This window comes from Falco cherrug, chromosome 3 (assembly GCF_023634085.1).
Source record: "Falco cherrug isolate bFalChe1 chromosome 3, bFalChe1.pri, whole genome shotgun sequence".
In the NCBI taxonomy this organism is placed as follows: domain Eukaryota; kingdom Metazoa; phylum Chordata; class Aves; order Falconiformes; family Falconidae; genus Falco; species Falco cherrug.
The window spans coordinates 29,567,169-29,593,547 of record NC_073699.1 but is presented as its reverse complement, the minus strand read 5'-3'; the positions used below and the strand labels follow the sequence as shown (position 1 = coordinate 29,593,547).

The following is a 26,379-nucleotide window of genomic DNA, read 5'->3' as shown; positions in this document are numbered from 1 at the left end:
GTGGATGTTCATTCAAAAAAGACATTTAGTGTAAAGAAAAGCTGGTAGAAATTTGGATCTAGTTACATATCCCATCCTTAATCTCCTGTTACTGTATTTCTAAGAAATACATTGTTCACCTGTAAGTCAACAAAGAATACTCTAGAATTTACAAATGCTTCTGACAGGTAATTAGATGAGAGTCTGTTTTATGAAACTTTGAATAAAACAGGGAAATTGTCCTGTAAGACCGCACCAGCATGAATTTTAAAGATAATAATAGTTAATCCTGGGCTGGTGACAAAATTAAGCTTACCGCCTTATGATGGTTTAATGCTTTGAACATGTGTAGAAATAATTTTTTAATATTTTTGTGAAATCATATATATTTCATTTGGGACAAGGCTTTTGTTTTTATTTTGGAAAATTTCAAGTTAATAGAGCTTAAAATTCAGATCTTGCACATTGAGCTATCACTTTTTTTGTGAGTGGGCGTTGCACAGTGGCTGAAACACCAAACTTCATCCAAAGAATTTGGCTTCTCTGACACTAGCAGTGTTATTTTTTGCTTGCTTCCTGAAACATGAAATAAATAAGAACTGCAGAATAAAATAGAAATAAATAGGCTATTTAAAACGAAAGTATGGTTACTATGTTAATTAGCAATTAGCAGCACATTTCCATCAGGCCAGTGTCTGTATGTGGGAGCATTTACCTGCCTTGGAGCTAAAGACCTGATGGTTGTGCTTTCAATTTCCCCAGTCCTTCTGTCCAACCAAGTCCACTGGCAAGTCACTTTGTAGGAAGAGACGACTTACTAGGTTATTAAAATGTTGGCTCAGTTTTATTATGGTTGTGCTAAACTGCTTTGTTTGTGGTTTTAATTATTTTCGTAATTGAACAGTTTGATAGTAATTATGCTACTGCCAGGTATAGGAACTTCAAGTCAAAATAAAATTAGTGGAATAAATATTAACTGCTTTATAACCACCATTAAAAAGACTAGTTGCTCCCTCCGTTTATTTGTAAGATTCTATATAAATAGCCTGAGACACTAAAAAACAAGCTTTTTTTATTCAGTGCTCATCCTACATTTAATAAAAAAGCATCTGCTAACCGTTAGTTTTTGCAACAGAGCATTGGCCATTTCCACTTAAATAAAAGTGGGTGCAATTGTTTTTAATGTAATCTCATAAGCCACTTTTATAAATATTTTTTTAAATCTTTATTTGCTTTGTTTCAGGTAATGTAATCCAGATACAAAATTGCCTCATTTCCTGACCATTGTGCTCTGGGCATTCTTGAAAAATCTTTTTTCTATTTGTTTGTTTGTTTACTTTCAGAGAGGAGGTTGTGTTGCTTGGTTGTTTTAAGGGAGAGAAAATTTCTCAGTAAATATCTGTTATGCATGGAATTTCTTCAACTTCCGCCAGTGAAGCATTTGCAAAAATCAGGCATTGTGAGGCCATCCAGAATTATTCTTGATTTTTTTTTTTATTATTTTTTTTTTACACCCACGCCTTTGATGGCAGGGGGTCCATGAAGAGCAGATGCAGTAGCTAAGACCACATGTAACCTCTGATCTAATGGAAAGCCCAGGCTGCATGGAGAGCAATGCAGGCTGGCTCTGGCAGGAAGTCTGATTCACTGCCTCTCTGTCAGTCTGTGCTTCCTACAAGGCAGAGAGAGGATTTAAGGCTGTTCCCTTAGCATAGCATTGAGGGAGTTTTGCTGGAGTGTCACCTGTTCCCCTCTGAGTATATTTATTGTCCAGTACATCTGCATCCATGGATGTGGGGGGTGCAGCCCCCACCCGTAAAGACAAGCTGGCCTGGGAATGTACATTCTTCAGGTTACTGTAAGTGCTCATTTTTTAACTTCCTGACACAGCACTTGTGAGTACTCTAGTAGAAATGTTTTCCCACTTGTGTTCTTTAAATTCCAGTGGAAACCATTTTTAAACAAAGACCAAAAGTTCCACTTCAGAGTTTGAAATGCAGAGATGATTGCAGTATCGTACTGGCTTTTAAAATTGACTGCAGACCAAAATATGATTCATCCATTGAAATAAAAGCATGTTGCAGAACTCATTTGGTCTGGGTAAAGTTCCAGCTGAACAGGCCAAGTTGCTGTCCTGTGCACACGCTCGGTAGCCCCATCACTCCTGCCTGGCAGCTGTTGGGGTGCTGTGGATCACAGATTCCCCCCTATTAATGCCTCCCACAGGCTATGCCCCCCTGAGCTGCCCTGGCTCTCAGTTGCAAACTGGAAAAAAAGCACATTCTGGAGAATGAAAATCTTCAAGATGTGAAATTTCTCCTGCCTCCCTCCTTTCCTTCCCCTTCTTCAGAAGGTTGGGGTTTGTGCTTTACCATTGACATAATAATGAGGGGATAGCCAGTGAAATCAAAAGCTTGCAAATTCAATTTAAGGTTAGGAAGATATTTCATAAACTGTAAAGTTTGGAGCTGAGGTCTGGGCCTTGACAAGACCAAAAGTGGCTTTGGATGTTTGGGTAGATTCAAAAATAGTTAGAGGTTATTTTTTTCTAATAATAATAAAAAAAGCTCTGTGTGTGTGTCTCCGAATGTGGACATACTGAAGGCCTCAACTTCTGTCTTACAGATTTTAAATTACGGTCTTGGTTGTCAATCTGTGATAGTTGTCTCACCATTTTTCTTTTGCTGCCACAGACAAATTTTTGACATGGTGTAGAGGATAGAATTTCTGGCCGTCTTCACTGCTCTTCACTTCTCAAGACTTTCTTTTCTCTCTCTTGGCTTGCTGTGGAGTAATTCTAGCCTCTCCTTTTACTTATATATGCATCCCTTGGGTTTTCTCCAGCATTTTCTTTATACAAATAACTGCAAATTTAAGTGTTGATTTTTGGGAGAATCATAGAAAATGGAAATGGAAATGACCTATTATAATATATTATTCAGACCAGTTCCCTGCTGATGCATAATTGTTCCCTATTGTATATTTTATAGTGTTCTGTCAAGTGTATTTTTAAACATTCTGAATGTTTCCATCATTTCCTTGAGGGAGAAGACTCCTTTTTCTAACACCTCTCCCCATCAGGAATTCCTCACTTTTCAGCCTGAACTTTCTCTTTTTCATTTGATTGCTTCTCTGGCAATTCCTGTACCCCTGGCATAGGGATCGATTGATAGATATTGTTTTATTCCTTTCCTGATCTTTAATCCTATGTAAATATGTATGCTGTTTTTTACCTTAAAAAGTATTTTAACCAAGATAGACATATTTCAGTCTTTTGACCTTTGATGTAAATGAATTTGTCTTAGCCAGATACATTTTATAGCTCCTATTTGGATTTCCCTTCAAGTTTTTGAGATATACACCACCACAGTCATTTTTTAAACCTCTGGATTTTTAGCTTTCTTCTCATTATGTAAAAACTTACTTATTAATCCCTATCTGGCATATTTCGATGTATGGTGCGGTCTGTTACCCAGGTTCCAAATTAGCCATATGCCATATGTTTGGAAGCACTCAAATTAGTCTTTGCATAATCCTTTAGGATTATTGCCTCTAGTGTAAAATTGTGTCAATGCAGCTACCCTGCTTCCAGAATTATTTCAGAGTAACACAGTTTCACTTGAACAAAAAAAAAAAAAAAAGCTTGAAGTCAGTCAGGCCAGCGCTGTGTTAAATGTAATATGTTTTGATGGACTCAGGCAAATTTTGTGCATTGAGGTTTCTTTGTGTTGTATTCCTGATCTGCAAGTTCTTGAGTCCTTCTCATTATTTGTGTATCCCCGTCCTGCAGTGCCCCAGGTAATGAAGAGGTGATGGTACTGTGCTCCTTGGAGACATGAGAGAGCAAAATAATCTGAGTGCCCCATGGTTCCTTTTTTTTTTTTTATTCTGTGCTTACATGCTGCAATTCCCAATGCCTTGAGGGCAGGGTTTGTATAGCTAATGTATTATGTCACCCAAGGATTTTCTGCTATGTAAGTTCTTTTCATCAAAGATATTTTCATCTTTAAACAGCTGCAACTTTGAAATAATTATTAGGTATTTTATAACATAAACACATTTTAGGGTAATAGGAATACCTATAAAAGTATTCTTCAAAAGAAATGTTTGACTAATTTTACTGGATTTTCTGAAAAGCCGGCAGATGATCAAGGTTGCTATGTACAGTATGTGATGACGTCTTTCAGAAATGAGACAAAATAGTGGCATATTGCAACATTTTGCCCCATATTGGTACACCTAAACGTTTATACTAATACTTCTGAAGGAACAGTAACTTAGAGATCAATTTAATTGATTCAGTGATGTTCATTGCACAATGCTGAGTAATTTTTTACAGTGCTTTACACTATATATTCTGAAAAACATTAGTGTATTATTTATTTGTGATGAGCTGCTAGCACAGAACAAGATGATATGGTATAGATCCCTAGATTTTGCAAAAGATGTGTACTTTGGTGGTAAAGATTTTTTACTATTAGTATTTTCAGTATACTAGACAAACTCCAGACACAGGAAACAAGATACTCCCTAAAGTAGTTACTACAGAAAAGGGAGTGTGCCACACCATTCTGGTTAATGTAATTAAAGGAAAGAGCTAAGAACCATAAAAATACAGAAATTCACGTGGAAAATATACAAATCTGTTGTGTGCAGTGACAGCTCTTAAATAACTGTTGAGAGCTGACTTTTTATAAATGTATAGCAGGAATAAAGGGAAGGAAAGGCTGTAATGTATATGCCATGCACTACAAATACTGCTGTAAAGTCATTGCCTGAAAATTGATCAAATAAAAACAGAAGAATGTGCTAACTTTTGATCTTTTCCATATAGATCTAAAGTCATGATCAATTGGTTTCAGTAGGTTCTTTGAAATCACATAAGGGTTCATATGTGCCAAGTTTTATATGAATCACATGATAAGGTCAAGAAATACAAATTCCAAAGCTGGCTTTATATACCCAGTCCACATATGACTGTGATACCACGATACCATATGTTGACTATAATAGTGGGTATGTAAATAGTGCTCTTGAAAGCAATCCATTCAGTGAAATTCAAATAAAGTAATTATAGTAGGTTTTAATTGACTGATAATGGAAGAGAATAACATCAGGAAAACCTCCTTAAATCATTGCAGATGAGAGACATTCCATAATTAATGTAGCAAGTCTAGATAACAAAGAATAATTGATTATTTAGAACTTAAGACCTGTAGTGCCAGAGTTGAGGACTATTATAATGAAGTTCATGAGCTGCTGAAGATTAAAAAGCTGTTTACACTACTGGTTTTGCCATTTGTAATATGTGGAAAATGAAGAATAGCACTTGGAGGAAGTTAATTTTAATGTACTATTGTAATATTATAGACTGATCAAAGGAATACAATTCAAGGTGGTATGCAAGAATAGCTACTGATAAGCTATTGAGTGAAACTCCAAAGAGAATGATACAACCATATTGTCATTATGCTCTGTTTCTGAGATCTGGTAGCATTCTGGATTTTTAACCTTTATAATTTATCTATTATTTTCTATCTGGTGGTGAAAATACAATATAGAAGTAGCAGGTTTTGAGCACAAATTCTCTTGTAAGGACTGCTTAAGTGTCATCATAATTAATGCTAAAATTGAGTGCTATTTAAAGTCATCTTGTGGTAACTGATGGTTTTTACTCATATTTCACTTGGTATTTCTGTGGGTTTCCTATACTTTGTGTAATTACAGCTTTGCCCTCTTGTCTGTGTATGCATGCATAGTTATACACATGCATCTGTCTATAGGCACAAATGTTACGTGTAACAGCTCTATTAGGAATATTATTTACTTTGTTACAATTTAAACTTTTAAATACTCTTTAATCAATTGTCTATGTATCAAATTCCTGGAATATAATTAATGACTATGATCATTATCACCTATAGATCCTGGGAAGACTCTACCAGAAGCTCTGGATTATTGCAAGATCTGGTTGCAGACAGTAGCAGGAGAGGTAGATGCTAAAAGTGGTATTCCACCTCCTTTTATCACTGTGCAAATTAAAGACTTCCTTAATGGACCAGGTAAGCATTGCACTTCAATCTGTATTTTCTAATGTAATCTATTTGTAGATATGCACACATAGACACACACGTTAGATAATAAGAAAAATGTTGCATTCTTTGCTAATGAATGTGAAATTTTCCTCCAGCAATTACCCTGAATTGAAGTCAAAGTTGAGGAATGGTCCGTCATGGACCAGTCATAGGTTTAAGGTCTAAGTATTTATTCTCTTCCCAAGGTAAATTTAGAAATTTTACTGCTCAGGAGAGCTGAAGTTGGCACATTTCCAGTGGAATGAAACCTACCTGCTTCTAGCCCTAGAACAACTGAAATTTTATTAGTTATCTTTATAAAAGCTGGCTTTTAAAATGTTTCTGAACATTTTTGTAAGCCACATTCCTATGAGTTCTTTGGCATCTGGATACCTGGCATTGCAAATTCCTATCATCTAAAGTGCTGATACTGTAAAATTTAACAAATAGTGTTATTCTGTTTCTTTAATTAGCACAAAATGTAAGTGGTGTAGTATGAATGTGTATTAGCATTTACTTAAAATAATGTGACTTGAAGTTTCACTCCTAGAGTGTCAGAAACTCCTGCAAATTGAAATGTCATCCATTCTCTATTTTGTGAATTCTGTATCTATAACTACATTACTACATAGAATATAATTGAAGTTATATTAAAAGTTAGAAAATACATTCACATTTACCTGTGCCATCGCAATTCATTTTGTTTCTGCATATTTTTTATAATTCATTGAATTGTGTAACTTCCCCCCCCAGTATCCTTACTTCAGTCAGCATGCAGAATGAGCTGTTATCAGTCATTTAGTGAGTAACTCTTCAGTACTGTGTTTCCCTATTCATACAGTCTTACAGCACACTATCTAAACCTGCCTCTACAGCAGAATTCCATATTTCCTCTGCGTTGCTTACTGCTTTAAGATTTAAGCACTACAGAAATACTAATTTACCTGTACAACCCTCCCATGGGTGATGGAATAGTATGCCCTTGCCTTTTCACAGAAGGGAACTGAGGCACAGAAATTGAGGATTTTCTTATTATATTAAGGTTACCAATTTAAAACTCACCATTTAATTTTCGGTGGTGCTTAAAATACAGAAATTTAAATGTTGGAGACAGTTAATATTGGTTTTGGGTGAAGCAGTAATCACTTCTGCGTATCAGTCCACAGGACAGCAAATTGAAAAACCAGAGAATAAGACATACATATTTACCTGCTGACTATAAATACTTCAATTACATAACTTGAAAATCCATTTTTTGCAGGTAGGCAGGCAGGAGTCTCGAGGAAAGAATAAAGTACATGAACAACCTCATCACTACCCCTTTTTTTGTTTTCTGTGCTGCCTTAGCATTATTTTAAGAGAAGATTTTAAAACCACCTGACAATGCAAAACTTTTGTATATTGATCCCTGTTTGGCTTTGTTAATAGGACTTTGAACCTTCAGACCTACTGCATGTTCTACTGCCATTTGGACTAAAGGATTAATTGATAATATTGGATTTTCATTCTAATCGTGACCAGCACAGGAGGTGTAGAAACACCTGCTATCAGTGGCCTTTCCGTTACTGCTCCCAGATTGGTTTTCCTTTACCCTTACACACATACACACACACACCCCCTCTCCCAATTCTTTTCTGTTCTCTCTCCCCACATCTGGCAGATTCCCATATTGCCAGACCCTTTGTCTGTGCATTCCCCTTTTCTGAAGATTCTCAATGTAGTTTCTTGGCGCAGCCTTTATATTTAATTTATTACACAGCTGAAGGTTTTTCCCTGATGCTCTCCTGCCAGTAGGACAGACTTCTAACTAAACTAGCAGACGTGGAAGCTGGTATAAATTGCAAAGTATATATTCACAAGTAGTCTAAGTGTCTACTTCATTCTCAACAATTCAGTCAGATCTTGAATCGATGTTAAATCCCTCCATGATATATGACTAAATAGGGATCTAAAACCCAATAAATTAATGCATCATAAACCAGTCTGTTTATTTTCACGAAGCATATCAAACTTCAGAGATTTCCTGCAGGATCTCTTCTTAGCCAAATGGCATTGGGCTTTTTTATCACCTTTTGGCTGCTAATTGGAACTACCATTACACATGACTCAACAGTAATTACTCTGAATTTTAACGAAGTGTTTTGCTGGCATAATATAACAAAACAGCTCTGGATTCCATTGCAGATTTTTCTAACCTTAGGTGTTGCCACTGTGAGATCCTCTTCAAATGAACTAACCTTTACCAAGAAGCCTTCCTTGGTGGTTGGAGGTTTCATTGGATGAGTAATGGAAGGCACTTTCCGCATATGATTGCATCAGAATGGCACATACAAAGCATTATGAAAGCTTGACAGCTCCTCAGCAGGCTACTGGAAAATAAGTTACTAACTCTCCCGGGGGGGAAAGTCTTCTAACCACAGCTGCTTCCAGAATGAGGTAGCTTGGCCATCAGCAGGCCTGGAGAAAGTGCCTACACCACCAGATCCTGACTAAGTTGGCAGTTGTTCATTGAGGATGAGAACCTGAGCAAAACTCCGGGAAGTTCTTGTGAGGTCACCAGACAAACAATATTTGTGATGGAAGACATCACAATTAATAAATTGAATAAATAAAGGCACTGCTGAAGTATGCTTATGTTGCAGGCCTCGAGGGCCTACACTTTTTGGGTGAACATTTGGCAAATAACGCTGCTGCTAAGTGGTATGTTTTCTAAGGCATACTGTGCGTTTTCATATTCATTTATGTATCTGTGTTTTATAACTGCAATAAGTAAATTATTAAAATGCTTGTTGGGTACAGCTGATATGCTGTTTGAAAGAGTCAGCACATTTTTAGAAGCTGTGCCTATGCAGACAAAAGTCTGGATGTAGCAGCTGGGTTAACTATGTGGCTTTCTGTATAGATTATGAGTGTTTAAAGTTCAGTGGTTTAATTGTAATGTCATTTTTCTTGCAAAATACATTGTTAGTGTGCTGAGGTTAAATTTCAAATATAACTATCAAACGCCTATCTTCTGTATGATGCAAACTACTATGCAAGCAGTTAAAAGAAAAAATCTGCAAGTGGTTCCAAGTGTTTGCTGTGTTAGATAAAACTGGTACTCCTTGTAAATCGTTTGTCAGCTGAAGTAGATAAGTAGATAGTGTTCCACAGAAAAATCATATGGTTTCACCACACAGGAAACCAGGTTGTCAGTCCATATTAGCTTGGAGATCAAAAAACTACAGCAAGTAGCTAAACTTGGAAACCACTAATTAAATGAGAATAACAGGATACATTAATGCACTTCTTGCCGCATGAGTTGATTATTTTGTACATTTTTGGCAACTAAAGAAAAATGACATTTCTTCCAGATTTAAGGTAATAGGATCCTAGGAGAAATAAGCATTCATCATCAGGCCTGTGGGAACAGACCTCAACTTTAACCCCACAATGTATTAAAGGACTATTCTTTCTCTTTCTACAGTAACTAATTATTTAAAATTTTTTAAATTCCATCTACATCAGTTTACATGACCCTTTCTCTTTTATAATCAGTCTGTTTCTGGATTGTACATCTAATTCTCGTCTAATACATGTAAAAGAACTATTTATTGCTTCAGTATTAGATATTATTCATTAGGTGAGGAACAAATATGACCATCTTGTTTTAATAGTGTTTGAAAATCTATTCTCTTTACCCTCTAGTCCTTTCTTTGGATTTTTTTTAATACAACTATGCTTTCTTAGCTATAAAAGCTGCCTTTTTGATGTATTCTTTCTGCATGCAAATGATACAAAACATGTTTGTGAAGTACAGCTTCATACAAATTGCCTTAAAATACTCATACATGCAAAATATAGATGGTTTATGCCAAAGTCCTCTTCCCCCAGCAGTTTCTTGGGAAGACATTAGGCTAGGTGTAAAACAGCTGCAGTCCTTGATACTTGCTTTGCCTTTTGAAATCCTTTCTACAGAAGAAACTATGCAGACAAACAAAGAAATGCCGTGTCCCACTGAAAGATGAAGTGAGACCTGGGTGACCTGGGGGATTGCTCTTTCCTGCCAGTCCCTCTGTGGCACAGTTTGGACACCACGAGGGGCATGGCACTGGAGCTAGGTTTATGGTTAAAAAGCAACAAACAAAACCGCACCATGGTACTCTCTCTGGCTTTTTTTCCCCCCTGTTTGCAGAGGCAACAACTGTATCCATTAGCAAGGTCAGTGGTATGGAGAAGCCTGGAAAATAGCAGCTACCAGAAACCCACTAGAATAATATCTCCAGCAGGTGATAGATTAGTTGGAACAAATTGGAACCATTGCACTTCAGCAATCCTGGTTTCTTTCAAGCTGTTTTAAAAATGTCGTCATTTTAATACACAATATCAGCCCTGCGGAACAGTCCACAGCAGGTTAATTTGAATCATATGATGTATCACTGCCCTCAGCTGACATGAGCTCCATTCCATGTGTGAAGCCATAATAAATCCATTCCCAACCGAGGCAAATTCCCTGTGAGAAGGTGAACTAATCCAGGCCTCACACTGGCATGTTAGCCCTCCGTAATTGAAAGCAGGGCCACCTGTTCCCAGCACAGTTAGCCTATAGAGAGAAAATTAGCATTAGATCAGATACTTAATATATTGAAAAATCATTCATACTGCTTGCAAGTTCAGCTGTGGGCTGCTTAGCATGACATCATATATAAACCTAGGAATGTGCCCACTTGATCCCAGTTTAACAGTTTTGTTAACCATGGTGTTTGTTAACTTTGAAATGAGAATTTTTTGATTTAATGAGAGCTGACACGTGAGAAGGGGAACTAGCCAGGGTGCAGACTTTTCTAATTAACTCTGGGTCATTTGCAAAACTTTTGAGCTTTCTAGTAGGTTTTTTTTCCCTTTGCTCTTTTACAAACAAGTTTTTAAAGCACTGACACTGTAGCCATGAAATGATATTTATTTGATTAAGAAGGCAAAGAGAAATATTCCAAACAGGTGTACCAGCCTGTAGGTATTGCTTTGGTTTTGACACATCTATTGTCTGTAATACCAGTGTAATAATGCATAAAATTATCAAAGTACTTTTCTGAAAGCAGTGTCTACAACACCTATTTTAAATTTAGTTTCTTAGATGGCTAAGTACTGAAAATTAAAACTGCACACCAAAGCCACATGGATAAGTTGGGAAATATTTTCTTGGTATCTTTTCCAGTGCAGCAGCATTCTTTTAAAACTTACCTCACACATTCACTCTATTTTCTGAAATCCTCTTACCCCCCCCCCCCCCCATTTATGTCTTAATGTATATGTATTATTCAGCAGCTAAGCACATCATAGAGAGTTAGTATTTATGGGTTCTTTTCTTTTCCACAAACGTGCTCCATGATCTGGAAAAATTTGTTTCATGCCACCATATTGTGCTTCAACTTCCCTGGCTCTTTGAGAGAGTTAACATTTCCCTTAATGAGTGTTTTCTTTTCATGGTCGTGGCTCCCAATGTCCCCGTTATAGTTTTTGGCCTTACCACCCAACTCTTGACACCTTTCTGTAGGTTATTTGGTAGTTGCACAATTGCTTAATTTTAGTCAACATCCTATGAACAGCAGTAACCCGCCATCATTTATTCATGGTATCTTTGGTCGTCTTGACCTACAACAATTTATTTTGGTTCAATTGTGACAATTTTTAAAAATGAATAGAATGACATCACTCTGACCCTTGTCTGAGATCTGAAACTCAGGCACTGGCTAGCTAGAGCTGTTAATGTCTTAGTGTCACCTTTCCATAATGTCAGTGACATACTAGGTCATGGAAGTAGGAGTTGTTATTGCTGGGGAACACCCTGTATGGCTCAGGTTGATTAAGCTCCCTGAAGGCTGTAGTTTGCCATATTGGCCTTAGAGAGCTGCTTCTGTAGAGCTGCAGCACACAGACAGCAGTAGGTAGAAATACTGAGCAGTGACTACCAGCCTCTTCCAGACTAATTGGCATCTGTCTCACAGAAGCAGAATAAAAGATGGACTGCAGATGGCCTCTGAAGCCTTGTCTCAAGTTTCTCCTTTCTTTTCCCTTGATCCAAATTGGGAATGATGAATTAGAGGATAAAAACAATTCATTTGGATTCTTCTTGCTTTTCAATTTCTTTTAATTTGTCTCTCTTTTGATGCCTGACCAGGGACAATTGAGAACAGTACAGCTAGTCTTTTCTTTACATGTCTCTCTCTTCCCTATTTTTATAAATTTAATTTTTGCAATTCAGCCATTTCTCTGTTACTGAAGGGCCACCCTGACTCCAAATCAGAATCAGGGCTCAAGATTACCTTTACTTTCCTCAGATTTCCTCTGTTTAAACTCCCTACATCAGGATGGGTGGCTCCCAGAGAAAGAATATTACTGGTGGTGAAATGTTTCCTGCCTGTTGTCTGCTCCTCTCCTGTTTAGGACTAGGAAATTCAATCCTCCTAAGAGTTTAGGGCAAACAGTAGTTTCTTCTATGACAGTACTATTTATTAAGAAGTTTAATATTTTACCGCCTTCTTGGGGTAGAGGAGAATGAGACCCATGTCCACGCTGAGGGAGAAAGACCTGGTATTTCTATATTAGCTATAAAAAATAAAAGTTTCACTGCAGAATGAGGGGTATGAGAAGGGAACACATTCTTGGAAGATGCCATATTTTTCTTAACTTTTCTCATAGTCTGTGAAAAGATCCCAGTCATATAAATAAAGCTTATAAATAATTTTCATGGAGTTTACTTTCTGGTTTTTCAGATTAGGAGTATACTGTGGTAGTTTATTAGTCATGGAAATAATAACCTGGTGTACATTAAGTTATGGCATATATTAGAATAAGCCCACTGACTTCAGTAAGAGCTGGGATTGACCTAAAGCAACTTGCTAGGAACTTTGTTATTTTTGCGTTGCTTATTCTTCCTTAGCCCACCAAATAAAAAGTCCTTTTGAATAATATCATTATCCGAAGTTCACAGCATAAAATTATATCTTCACAGTACAAATCTGAATGTTATGGAGAACAAGGGTAAAATACACATAACCCTGAAATTTTCTATCTGAAGCTCAAAGTAATAAAATGACAAAGAAAGAAATTGTTTCAGACAGAAGTTTCAGAGTGCTGCTCATAGGTTTTCTTTTATAGATGTTATGATTTTGTTCAAACAGGCCATATTGAATCCATTGGGTTTTTTGTAATAGATTTCAAAATACATAATAAATGTAAGTAATATGATGACTAATGGGTCAAGTGAAGTTGGAACTTTTTAAATGAGAAAATAGCTGGAAACGGTTTTCAGGAAACTATTCCAGTTGATTTTTGGTCCCCCACAAGGTGTACATTAACATAAACTCCGTAGAATCGCCTCTGGGACCCGAATTCCCTCTCTGATTTCATTATTGCAATGTGATTCTTTCCCTTCCACTCTTAAGTCATCTCCTGGTGTGGTGTGAGCATATAATAAGTGTAATTTATTTATATTTATCTAATCACCTTTTAACTCAATAGTCATTTCATCATTCTGTTTCCTAGTAGCTGTTCAGAAAGTTGTGAAGGGCAATTAGAAACTAATAATTGACAGACATGGATTTAATGGGTAATCTAAAGAGACATAGTGAAGAAATTGAGAGAGAGAAAGAACAAGTTAAATTCTGCACTCAAATGCTACACTGTAATAAAAAAAACACTGCTCTAATACTGTCTAGTTCAGTCTGATATAAACACAATCAGAAATAACTCACTTGAATGAAATCTATTTACAAACACAGTAATTTCTTTACTATTTATTTGCTGGAAATAGATAACACCTGGCAAAATAAGTTATTGCTACTATGCCTTTAATCTAAAGAAAGCATTGGGGTATAATTGTGGTAGCAAGGCACTAGCAGCCAAAGGAGAGAGAGTATCGACAATGTAATTGTCAGTGTAATTGAGAAGTTAAAGGCAGCTTTGAGCTACCTTTTTCTCTGTCATGATTCCGAGGTAATTTTGGACAATTCAAAGAGGAGTTTGTATTATAGGAACCAGTGCTTTCCTACCGGTACAGAATCTGCACAGTGCTGCGTGATTTGCTTCCCAAGGTGTTTAAAATCATCTAAAAAGACTGTCTCCCTTGGATTTTGCACGCTGGAAATTTTATTTCAGCTGCATCTAGGTGACCGTTTACATTGAAACATCTCTTTTTAGCCCATTTTGAGTGACTGAAGAAGCTGCTGAACATCTATTTTCACCAGCTGCTATGTATAGGTCTTCATATTTCATCAGTTTTCACTGTTTGTCCATCACTTAAATATGTTTTTCTTGAAGAAATGTTGAAGTTTCTTTTACAGTGCTATGTATAAATTGTAAAACGGGACAAAGACTAAAAATATTGATTGCTCAATTGGATTTTTATTTTTTGAACATTTTACTTAAAATGCCAAAGAATCTCCTTATATAATCTTTCCCCAGTTGTAAAAATAGCCTATGTCATTATGAGATGGTTAAAATATTTGCAGTGAAGGTTCCAGAATTACATTCTCTGCAATTATGCTTCTGGCTGCCACCACCTTTGGTCAGAGCTGATTCACTGGATAATAATAACTTAATACAAGCCTTTGTCAAGCTATCAGTCATGACAACATTTTCTGTGTGACATGTGTTGTTTCCAAACAGAAAACAGGGAGTTCATTTGCATTTCTCTGGTGTCCTAGCGTCCATTTTTTTTATTGCTCTCTTAGATGAGTGTGGTGGTTGTGAAAACAAGTGACTAACAGCAGTGATAAAACACATGCCCAGCACCCCAGGTGTTGTGCATGTTCCACCACTGAGCTTCACCAGCAGCCTGTGTCTTCTCTGCCCTGGCCTGAGGAAGCCCAAGAGAGAACTATTGCTCTTGAATTCATCTCCTTTTAAATCTTTCTCAATCAGTTTATTCTCTGGCTTTAGCTTTCCACCTGTTCTATCAACTTATGTCTAAGTAGTTCTTGGGTTGTGGGTTTTTTCCTCTTCTGGGCTATACTACCGTAGGAAAGTGTTGGCAATAAAATGTGCTTTTGGCAAAGCAGTTAGCTGTGAAAGCTGTCACACCAAGCAATAAGGGTCCTTTCCTCATTTATTAACTTACAGACTTAATTATGTAGCAAAGCCAAGCACATATCTTCTGTTTTACTCCTTTATTACTACATTGTTAATGGAGAAAATTAAGTTGATAAGGGACTTGATTTGAAAGTGCCTAAATGGTTCAGAAACCCAAATCCTAGTGCAAGTTGGATTTCAGACTTGGATCATTTTAAAAATGCTGCTTGGTTTGTTCGATTGGGTTTTTGTTGTTTTGGGGTTTTTTAAAAAACTTATTAGAATAACACTCCTTTCCATTTGAGTATCGTAAGTAAATTAATATTGTAATGTCACATGGGTCTCTACTTTCTTCGTAAGTCTCCTTTTTCCATTCAAATGGAGGAGAGAACCAAGGGTGTGTGCAAAAAGGCAGGCGACTCTTGGGGTGTTCTTTAGTGCCAAGAAGGTTGGAGAGATTTTCCAAAGTGTTATGACATTTTTCTTCCCTTGGTTTTAATTAAAAATATCAGTACACAAGTATTTTGAAAAATCTTCCAAGTTGATCATGTGTGAGTTTGGGTGCCTAAAAATCTTGCTTTTTTGTAACGTCCAGCTTCCTAGCTTTGATACATGCCTTTCCACTAGGTCATGTGTTAGCTAGTGTTTTGCCACAGTTTCAGCATAGAAGGCTTTAACACAAGAGAAAGTATTTTCAGAAAACCATTGATTAAAATTGTAAGTTACAATTAAAATAGTTTTTCAGTCTTAAATCTTAGTTAGCAGTGGCTAAGTTTGGGTGTTTTTTATTCAGCTATAAAAAATCTTACATGGCCATTAATAAATTTTTCTTTGCAGAAAAATTGCTAGTTTATAAATCAGAGAATTATCTATTCAGATACTAAAGCACCTAAGGTAAATTTAGAACCCCCAGATATTTTGGGAGGGTCATAAAAGTGCTTTGTCATGTGCTTGGGACTCTCTAAAGTCAGTATAAACCTATGCTTAAGAGCAGCTCTAAAGCTCTGCTCCTGCAGCCCTTTACCATTGTTGTTAAAACTTGTAATTTACCTAAAGAGTGGAAGACAAGCTCATTAAGTTTCCATCAGCATTAAAAGTAGAGCGTGATCCTGGACAAGTTGAAACTAGGTCCTAATTTTGATGAAATAGTCATTAATCTGTGTAAAACCGTTAACAGTATTTCCTATATCTATAATGAAACTTGAAACTAAGTAGTGCTGTTTTCTCTGAACGTATAATCTAGTTTAGATAAATGCACAAAATTTTACTCATTTTTTGGTTCTTGAGGGTGAGGCTGTGGGAATGAAACAGCAAAGTGAAAAGCAGGCTTTTCCCTGTGCCCAGGGTAGCTGTCTCATTACTGGATGAAAGCTGAATCTGAAATGAAACATGTTAAAAACCTAAGTTAAAGCTAGATTTCTGTAATGAAGTATAATGTACTGATAAAAAGGCAGATAGCAGCACAGAAATGAGTTTCAGGCATCATAAAATCCTGCTTCCTATCTGTGAAATAATCTTGGTAATTGCAACTTCTCAGCTACTAAAATATCACTATTGTCAATGTTTTTCATATTAGTTGTGATTTCTAAAAATTCTGTGAGAATTTAATAGTCTGGGAAGTACCAAAATCCTTCACTAAGGAGACAAAGAACATTTTTAAAATATTAGGTTATTCCAATCTTCCTGGAAAACAAAGAAATCTAAACATATCTCTGTTTTTATATTTGCTTTTTATTTTACATTTCATCTTGAAAATGCATGGAAGAATACTGCACATTAGGTGTGTATAGGAAACAACAAAATATACATGTTATTCACTCATTTAAATGTGTTGAAAATGTTCACTGTTGTCTTTGGATTTTAGTCAAATAGATCTATTGGATGTAAAACTCAAGAGAATGTGAAGTGTATTTTCATTCTGACACAAAAGGACTAATGTATTTTCCCTCCTACACACTCAAATAATGTGTGTGTCTTTCAGTTAGCTGTGGTAATCCCTGGGAAGAAACAGGGAAATAAGATTCATGTTGTGACATGTTTCTTGCTTTAAAACTGTATATAGTGAAAATTGCTTCTAGTACTTTTCATGATGTTTTGGTTCAGATTTATTCCTAAAAACAGTTTCGTGATTTTTTACCATTGATTCTATTCTTTTAATTAAACATGATAGGAATAATGTTATCTCCACTAAATTTCTAATATTTTTACTTTGCTTGAATAATTGCACTATAGCTTCTCATACTTCTTTCTCTGATTCCCTCCTACAGCTGACATAAATGTGGACATATCAAAACCTTTAAAAGCAAATCTCAGTTTTGTCAGACTTGATCAAATAAACCAGTTTTTTAAGCAAATTGTAACCACAAATGATGATGAGCCCAGGAAGGAGGCTGCTCCACCAGCTGGCATTATTCCAGATGAAGATGTCACTTCAATAACCAAGCACTCCAGTACAAAGGATTTCCTACCTGCTGCACACACCAATGCTGTGCAAAAGGCTTCAGTACAAGAAAATTTGTGGCAGGCCCTTTCCTGCTTCCAGAAGATTTCCATTCACACTGTTCAAGTGGTTATTTTGATGGAAACCATCCCACATCCCAGTAAACCTTGTTTGTTAGTCTCTTTATCAAACCTCACTGGGAGCCTGAATATTAGAAGTGGACATAAAAGTGCAGGTAAGAGTTTTTTCCAAGTTGGAAGTGCTACTGACTTGTTCAAGTGGTGGTCTAGTAACCATTTTAAAGCATGGGCCGCTGAAGGGAACTCCTCTGGCTAACTTAATAAATCTACAACAGAAAATAGCAAATACCTAGTGGACTGCATTACCTGAGTTTCCCTTGCAGTAAGGCAGCACCAAAGAGTACTTAATTTTGTAGTTAATATCCCCTAGCTTGTAATTACTAATTTATTGATGGAATTCTGGCTGGAATAGTGGTTACCAGAACCACTATTCAGGTATTCTGATAATTCAGCACATACTTCAAAGGGCAAGATTTTGACAGTTTTCACTCTCTAACTACATTTTCTTGTTAGGACCCTATACTTCTGTTAAAAAAAAAAAAAAACCAAACCAGAAATAATTGTTCAGAGCCCTGACATATGCTGCTATGTAACTATTGAGTCATATCACTATTCTCCTCCAGGCTTGTGAAGTTTTAAATTTTTACATGCTTCCTCTGCACAGCTGAGAGTCACCCAGGGAAAACGGGTGCTCCAGCCTCATTACTGCAGAACTGCAAGGAAACTTCACAGCTTGGGTATAATTAACAGGATACCAGAGACTCATTAAAATAAAGACAATTTTAAGTGTCTTTGGAAATTGTTGTATTAGTCTTTTAATAACATTAATAAGATGGTACATTTATATGATATGGATATGAGCCAGATGTAGGTAGTTGGCAGAGTATCTTGTGAGGCAAAATGGTCTTTAGCTGAAAGGAACAAGTTGTAGGCCAAGCGAGGTGGTGATTTATTTCTTTTTCATCAGAAATATTTATCCTTAGGCCAGCAAGTTTCATGGCTTCTTTATTGTTTTAAAAGTTAAAAATGAAAAATGTAAGGTTCATAGGACATGAAAGTGTATGGAAGTGCTGGAGCCTGAAACTCTTGATTTATCCATAAATAAACAACAGCACAGGCAGGAACTTTTCCAATCAGATCACAAGCCTAGCACAGAAAGCACTGCAACTGAGGAAAAGGCCTTTCTAATGTCCTTTAAATAGTTCTAGGTTTCTTTCTGTGTAATAATCCTCTTTCCTTCCATCACTTCCCCTCTATCATTTGTACATTATCTGTCTCATGGTACATTATAGTGTCTCCAGCAAGCTCTGATATATCAAAGCTTGAGCCTGTTCTGTCACTGTACTATAAAGCAATTTGGCAAAGTCAGCAGTGCATATCACTTATCCTGGAGTTTTTCATCCTCCCAGAAAGAGAATGTACCTTGCCTTGCACGTTAAGCCTCAGAAATGTTCTGCTACAGAGTTCTGTTTCTTAGTTCTTCTGGCAGTCTGAGGAAGCCAAACTATTTTTCATGTCACAAGCTGTACATGAATCTTCAGTACATTTGTTGTCTGGCAAGCATTGTTAAGTAAAGCAACACTGATGCTGAATCTAATGAAAATGGTAATTAGTTATTCTGTATGAAAAACTTTAATAACCAAACAATAAACAGACATCAACACACTTTTCACATTTTTTTCCAGTTAAAGTTGCCTTACCTTTGCTTTATAATAAGAAAAATACATGTGCATGAGGTTTTGCATGTTACTGTGACAATGCACTAAATTGTTTTAGACACACTTCCACAAAACTGATTGAAACTGGCAAAAATTCATTTAATAAATAGTTTGAACTTTTATCTAAAATTAATAATTTGAAATGAAAGTGCTAATAGAAACCAAAATGGAAAATATACCTTCAGGAACGAAGATAAATTACTCAGTGAGAGGGAAATGGTGTTATAATTTTGTGTTAAAAATACTTCAGAAGAATACCACAGTTACTAACTAGATTTGTTTTATTATTGTAAAGAAATTATGCAAGCTAACTCAATTGGAAAAAAGTGTAGTAGTTGTGTCTTTTGAGCAAGGAGTATTTAAATGTCAGTTCTTCGCTAATTTTCTTTTTACAAAAGGCTTTATAGATATACCTTTTGAGCTGAACAGGGTTAATGTCAGATATTTTTTTTACAGAATGAAACTAATACCCAAATACTTCACTGTGTCTTTGATTTTACAGTCAAATAACTATTGTGACCATCTGCAACAGCTGCATTTTACAAATTATTTGCTGAACCAAACTAAGCACAATGACAAAAGTAGTCATCTCAGATGTACTGTTAAAACAGAGGAAGAAAAAGGAGCATTACTTGCCTTTTGTACAGTATGGCCATCTGCTGTACAGATGTTATTATATAGAATGACTTCAGATACAATAATTGTAGAAAATTTTCATTAAAACCTCAACAATTTGCACTTGTTTACTTGAATCTGCATAACTCCCCAGTGAGACAACACAATACGCTTGGGGTTTCTTTGGTTCTCACTAGCTTTCTCTTTGATCCTTTTTTATGTGCTGACTTTAATAAACATAGTTAAAAACGCTGTTCAGAAACATCATGGAAAAAACTACAAAGGAACAATTATAGCAGTAGAAACTACTCTAATCCCATACTTACGCAAGCTATTTTTAGTGAAATATGTTTTTTTACACATTTTATGTGGCAGTGTTTTATAAACACTGTAAACGACCCCTTTTCCAGATGAGTTTTAACGTAGGAGATGAAGTTGGTTTGTAAGGAATCCTATTTGCTAGGAATTATTTAGCAAAAAAAAACTCACAAGAATGTATTGTCGGCATTTTTCCTTGCTTATAGGGGGAAAACAAAAGTGTGTGACCTTGTGTAATGCTTTGATTATTATTTTTTTTTGCTGAAATCAAGACAGAAGATTGCCATATAACATTTTTTTTTAATTATCAGTTTTCCCTCTAGTCTTTCTATTTAACCATGAAAACTAAAGGCCTTCAGTTTTAACTTTTTGTCTTAATTTCTCATGAAAGTAGAAGATGTAGCTTCTAAAAAACAGAAGGGCTAATTAGTTGAATTATTTCACTTCTAATGAAATAAATTGTAAGTGTTGAACACTCTCATTGCAGTTGGATCAAATTAAAACACCTCCATTTCTACATATCCTGCTGCACTGTTATACAACCCCAAACCTTTAGTGTGTCAAGGGACTTAATTTTTTGGACATTTTTCATGTTTTAATACAACAGTTACTTATAACAACATGGTTACTATTTCTGCTGGAATACTTACATTCTCCTCCATACTCCTGGTGAAATCCCGAGTATTTGGGTTTTAGTAAAGTAATACTGTTGTAGAATGTGGTGCAGTATATTGGCAAAAAGCAAACCAAAACAAAATCCCTTTCCAAAAAAAGATGATATTCATTTTACTTTAGAAAAGGCTACCAGTATAGTTTTTCAGATACCCTTAAGGGTAGGAGTTCAAGTCATACTGATGTTAAATAAAATGGTTATCTGTATTTGTTTTATATTTTGTGACTTAGAGTTACAAGTTAAAACTTGTACCCATTTCATACAAGCCGATAACAAACATCTAGTTCATTTTTGGCAGCTTATTTGTACTGTTGCCAAAAACCCCAACTTCAAGAACTATCGTTAGACCTGGTTCAGTGATTTTCATCCTGTAAAGGATGTGGCATCTTCTACAAAGTGGTTAGAGCTCCCGAGTGCCATGTACCCAGATTTTAGACTGCTTGCTATCACACTTGAGCTATGTAGCTTGCTCTAGAACAGTCACATGCTATTAAAGCTGAAATAATTTTTAGCAAGAAATACTAGGAAATAGAATGCAATTCTAAACATATGGCTTTCAATTAATTTAGGCTTGGTGTTGAAATTAGCACTACCTACCTGCCAAAAGAGCAGATAAATGAGAGAAGTTGAGGACTGTACCCTCCCCAGAGTGAAAGACAGCAAGAAGCCTGTAGCCTCTCGGTGCAGCCTTATTTTGGTCTGGCTGGACACAGGAGGGAAGTCTTGCAGTTCAGTGTCTGAACTGAGGGAGTTAGGGACATAAAATATTCCAAAGATCATAGACAGAATTCCCCAGCCCTTTGTCCTACATGCAGAGATGATTACTTTAGCATATAAATAAGGGGGGGGGAATAAACACTTGTTGAGTGTATGATAATCACAAGTATTTTTACTAAACCTGAAAGAAATTACATACTTTACAGAAGTATTCAAAATTAAATTCAGCTATTAATTGGTGTGGAGCAAAGACCAAATTTCATTCTGGAGTTAACTGACCCTCTCGAGGAAACTCTGCTAAGGCGTTGTCATAGCCTTTGGATGCTGCAGATAGGCAAGTTAGCCCATGGGGAAATAAAACATTGAATTAGATATGACTACCTAAAATAATATGCAGCAGTAACAAGCCATTTACAACACCCAGAAGACCTTTGTTACTTTTAGAAAGAAATATAAACTCTTTCCAACACTTGAACAATAGGAAATTAATTCTTTGTCAGTAAAAGCCAGAGGACAAACTAAATATTTAAATGGCCACTGAGGATTGAGGTGGAAGTGTAGCTTGTAGACAGCTATACAAATCACTAACAAACCTTAATGAATATTGGGTGTGGGCATCGGGGTGCTGTCAGATTTGACACCATGTCCCAAGTAGCTTAAACCCAACACTCAAGAAAAGGTGGAGACCTCATCAGGTCTCTAACATCTGGGATTTTATTTGTCATTTTGGCATACCCTGCAAGCGCAAAAGAAAGAGTAAAAGGGGATTATCCTGACAGTGAAATGAGTTACTGAATCTTGTGATAATGAAAAGCAGAAGAATTCTAATTCCTTTCTATAGTCCCTGAGGTGGAGGTGCGTTTATAGTTCTGCAGGAGTATAATGTAGGAGGGAAGAACAGATGGCCTAAAATCCATGAAACAGGACACCACCTAATCCCAGGACTGAGTACCACTATTAATCCTGGTTAGATTCCCTACTGATACTTTGTAACAGGGTTCAGAATTGCTACTGATGAACTAGCACCTTAACTCACGGGCGGGGGAGAAAACAAAAAGTTAGTTGTAGGTTGATTACATTGTGCGCTAGGTTTGTAGAACTGCATTTATAGTTTAAATAACTCAACTTTAAAAGGTAGACTCCAAATGAAATTTGATTCAGAACAAATATATGGTTGGTTTTGTAATCTGCTAAACTTTAATTGTGAAAGTAATTGTGTGGGTTTTTCAGATATTTTTCTTTTGTTTTGTGGGTCCCAATGCTTTATGTGGCAGTAGTAGGTGTTAGAGCATTTTCATGGTAGTCAATTCTATAGGGTATTTACATTCATGAGAAAATACAAAGAACAGTGAAAGCTGAAAGTTTTCTTTGTACATTTTATGGTTTTGTGCAATCCCTCCAGTTCAGTCTACGTTTTGCTGTGTTGAGGTACAGAACACAGAGATCAGGCATTATTGCCCAGTCTTAAGGATCAGTTCCTTAAGTTATTTAAATTGTTTACATACTGGCAACAGATCTCTTCTTTTTTCATGACAAAAATTGGGGGGGGGGGGGGGGGGGCGGGGATCACCAGCTTGCTGCCCAAACAAAAGGTGCAATTCCATAGGAAGTTTAGGTTACTGTGGCCACACATTTCCACACTCTGCCTTGTGTTAGCTCTGTTACTCAGGCAGCTGTTCATTGAGTTGAGTCAGGGCACTGATCTGTCTGAAAAACTAACCCAACAGGAAAGAAAAGTTCCCAGCAAGATCATCTCCTTCAGCTGGCTCACTGGACAGGTACACTGCAGTGACCGTGCTGGCACAAAGAGAATTCGGAGAAGTATGTAAAGGAGAGATGGGGAGGAAGGATTGAAGAGAAGGGAAGATAGAGACATAGGAGCCTGGACCTGGCCTAGCCTTAACCCTGGGGAACCACATCCCAGGAGTGTAGGGAAACCTGTCTGGTTTGTGTGGCCTGGGTATATCTGTCAATCCTTGGACTTCCACAAGCATAATTCACTGGGTTACAGAGGCTCAAAGAGCTCAGGTTCTGCCAGGCACTATCTTCAGGATGGTTTATTTATAAAGAGCAGTTACCCTCTAGTTCATGGACTCGTTTATTAAAGCAGTTGAAATCCAGCGAATCAAGCACAGAGCAGAGGAGCAAGACGCTAACACTGTAATTCTAGTTCAACCTTGTGGCAGTTATATAGGGCTACATTTTGAGAGGCATCCACTATTTTGTAATGCTTCGTTTACTGTGCAACTGTTCACTGTCTGATTTAGTAGTGCTAAGTATTACAACTTTATAAATCAGTGACAGTTCTAGGTCCTGGCTATCTCCTGAAAATAAACCAAAGTTTTCAACCAACCACCTAAAATTAAGATGTGAAATACATAGATTGTTTTTAAATTGAAGAACCTCCCCATGCCCATCTATAAAGCTGGAGTAGGAATGTTTAGTGACTTTTCTAAAAACCGCTTATATCTAGAATTAAAGTGTCTATGATACAAGAATTACATCTATGATACAAGAATTACAAGATACAAGTAATACAAGTATTACTCACATGAATATAGCACTCTGTTTTGAAAGCTGAACTCATGGATGAAAAAATGAACGCTACTTTTGTTGTTTTCCATTATGCATTTTTTCCACTTAATTAAGATAAGGTAGAGCAATACAGAGCTTTACAAATATGTTCTAAATTATTGTATACCAAAGACAGCCTTGACCAAAAATGAAAATCCCTTTACATCTTAACTTTAATATGCTCTCCCTGATCAGGTATCACAAAATCCAAAATTACTAAATCAGCAAGTGAATTGAGATTTTTCAGCTATTTAGTATGCAGTAGTGTAATGAACATGATGTACCTGCCCAGTTTTTCTTTAAGGGAGATGAGCTCATTTCAAATAGATAACCATCTTTGACTTCTCTTCTGATTCATCACTGACCTGAACTCCGTTTGAACCTTGTTAGACACAAAACAAGCAGGATTCCTGGCCTGAGCTATAAAATATAATTAAGCCCTTTTGAAATGATGTGTAAAAGAACATAGCTTTACCCCCACTATAACTACTACCACCACCACAACCAATAAAGTTAAATCAAGCACTGCCTGTAATGGATTAAAATAATAAATGTTCCTGGATTTTAGTGTTTGAAGTACTTGAAGAAAACAGGCTCCCAGCAGCCAGGACTGCTGAATGCATGGGGACATTTATTAGTGACGAATTCAAGGGTTTGGCCTGTTTAAGATCATTACTTTCTGTTTACCGTGTGTTACACATCTCATGTTTTTACAGAGCCCACATGTGTCCCCATGTAATGCTGAAAAACTCTCTTTCACCAAAGAATAGTTAATTGATAATGTGTAAATATTGTTCTCGTGGGGAGAATGAACTATCATAAGATTCAACTCGACACTAATGAGAAATCCAGTGCAGTCAGCGGATTGTTAACTAAGTCTCTCCTGGAAAATTGTCCTTTACTATGTCTCAACATTTGTTTGCTACTGCTGTTTCCAGACTTGAATAAATTGGCTGACTTTTAAATTAGCTGCAGAGTTTCCCCTGTAATTATTTTCATAGCTTTGTTACCCTTTCTTCTCAGAAGCTGCTTTGTAAAGGGTACCTGTCAACAGAGCAGTGTAACTGTAGAATAACTACTCATTACATGATGAATCTGAAGTTCTCTTAAGAGGAAAAAGTAATGTAGATAATTCTGTCAATATGTTAGATATAACATATTTATGTATTCAAAGCTGTCTTGGTATCTTTGGCAACTTCAGGCCAGCTGCTGAAGTTGCAAATATGAAAAGTGAATGCTCAGAAGCAAATATCACAGATTATCACCTTAGTAACGTGTGGCATTAAAGCAGAAGGTAGTAAGGAAAACCACTTGCCAATTAACTTTCAGCAGCCAGATTGTATCTCTGCCGCCCAGGCTCAGAGGGCCCATGGGAGAGCCTGGACTTCTTCCTTCAGAGCGCACCGTGACCCTCTGGGTGGGAATGCAGTCTGCCAGCTGCTGCGGTCAGGGAAGACTGCATCACTCATGTGCATCTTGCCCAGTTAAAACCAGCGTGGCAGCCTCTGTGCTCTGGGACACAGTCTTGCTTCTGAGCTGCCCCACACTCAGGAAAAGTTTTCTTCCTAGCACTACAAGTTGTAGCAAAGCTACTAGCTTCCAAGAGGTTTTTCAAAAGATAGCTCAAGTACAGTCCACTGCTATTTGCAATATTTATTATAATACATGTGTTTCCATTTTCTTACAACTCTTTTCCCATGTAGAAGTTTGCCAATTAAAATTGTGCTCTATGTTGTATTAGGTGACAGTGCAATGAACCAAACAGGATTTGCAGCTATCTAAGGAAGAGCAAACGCACAGAGCGTAACAGAAGGAAAAAAAACCTCCTGCTACATTTTTACTTGTTTCATTTGGAGTTGATTCAAATATCAGTATTAAAATGTTTTTGAAAACAGAAAGTCCATAGTTAATGTCAAAACATTGTCTCTCCCTTTGTCTGTGAACCAGGAAAAATAACAGAACTCTTTCTTAACACCTGTTTTGCCTAAACACTAAGTGATTGTTACTGTAAAGCAAGGTTTCTTTTAATGTATTTTCTGCATCTGTTAAAATGGGCCAACTCTTTTTTTCTCCTACACATATAAATGGATTTATGCACACTGAAGTTTAACACACACGGAGCCTCCTAGTATTGGTAAATGCT

The 26,379-nt window shown here is 36.6% G+C and overlaps 1 protein-coding gene across 6 annotated transcripts in view; it reads left to right on the top strand.

Moving 5' to 3' along the window:
- Window positions 1–26,379, top strand: part of VPS13B (vacuolar protein sorting 13 homolog B) — a 478,367-nt gene that overhangs the window by 363,879 nt on the left and 88,109 nt on the right. For 5 of the 6 annotated variants that reach the window (XM_055706070.1, XM_055706071.1, XM_055706068.1 and 2 more), the window contains 2 exons: window positions 5,904–6,041; window positions 17,369–17,776. In XM_055706070.1, the coding sequence (XP_055562045.1) occupies window positions 5,904–6,041; window positions 17,369–17,776 (546 nt within the window). Of the gene's footprint in view, window positions 1–5,903; window positions 6,042–8,253; window positions 8,931–17,368; window positions 17,777–26,379 lie in introns of those variants that run through there. The other variant, XM_055706072.1, reaches the window with a different exon arrangement.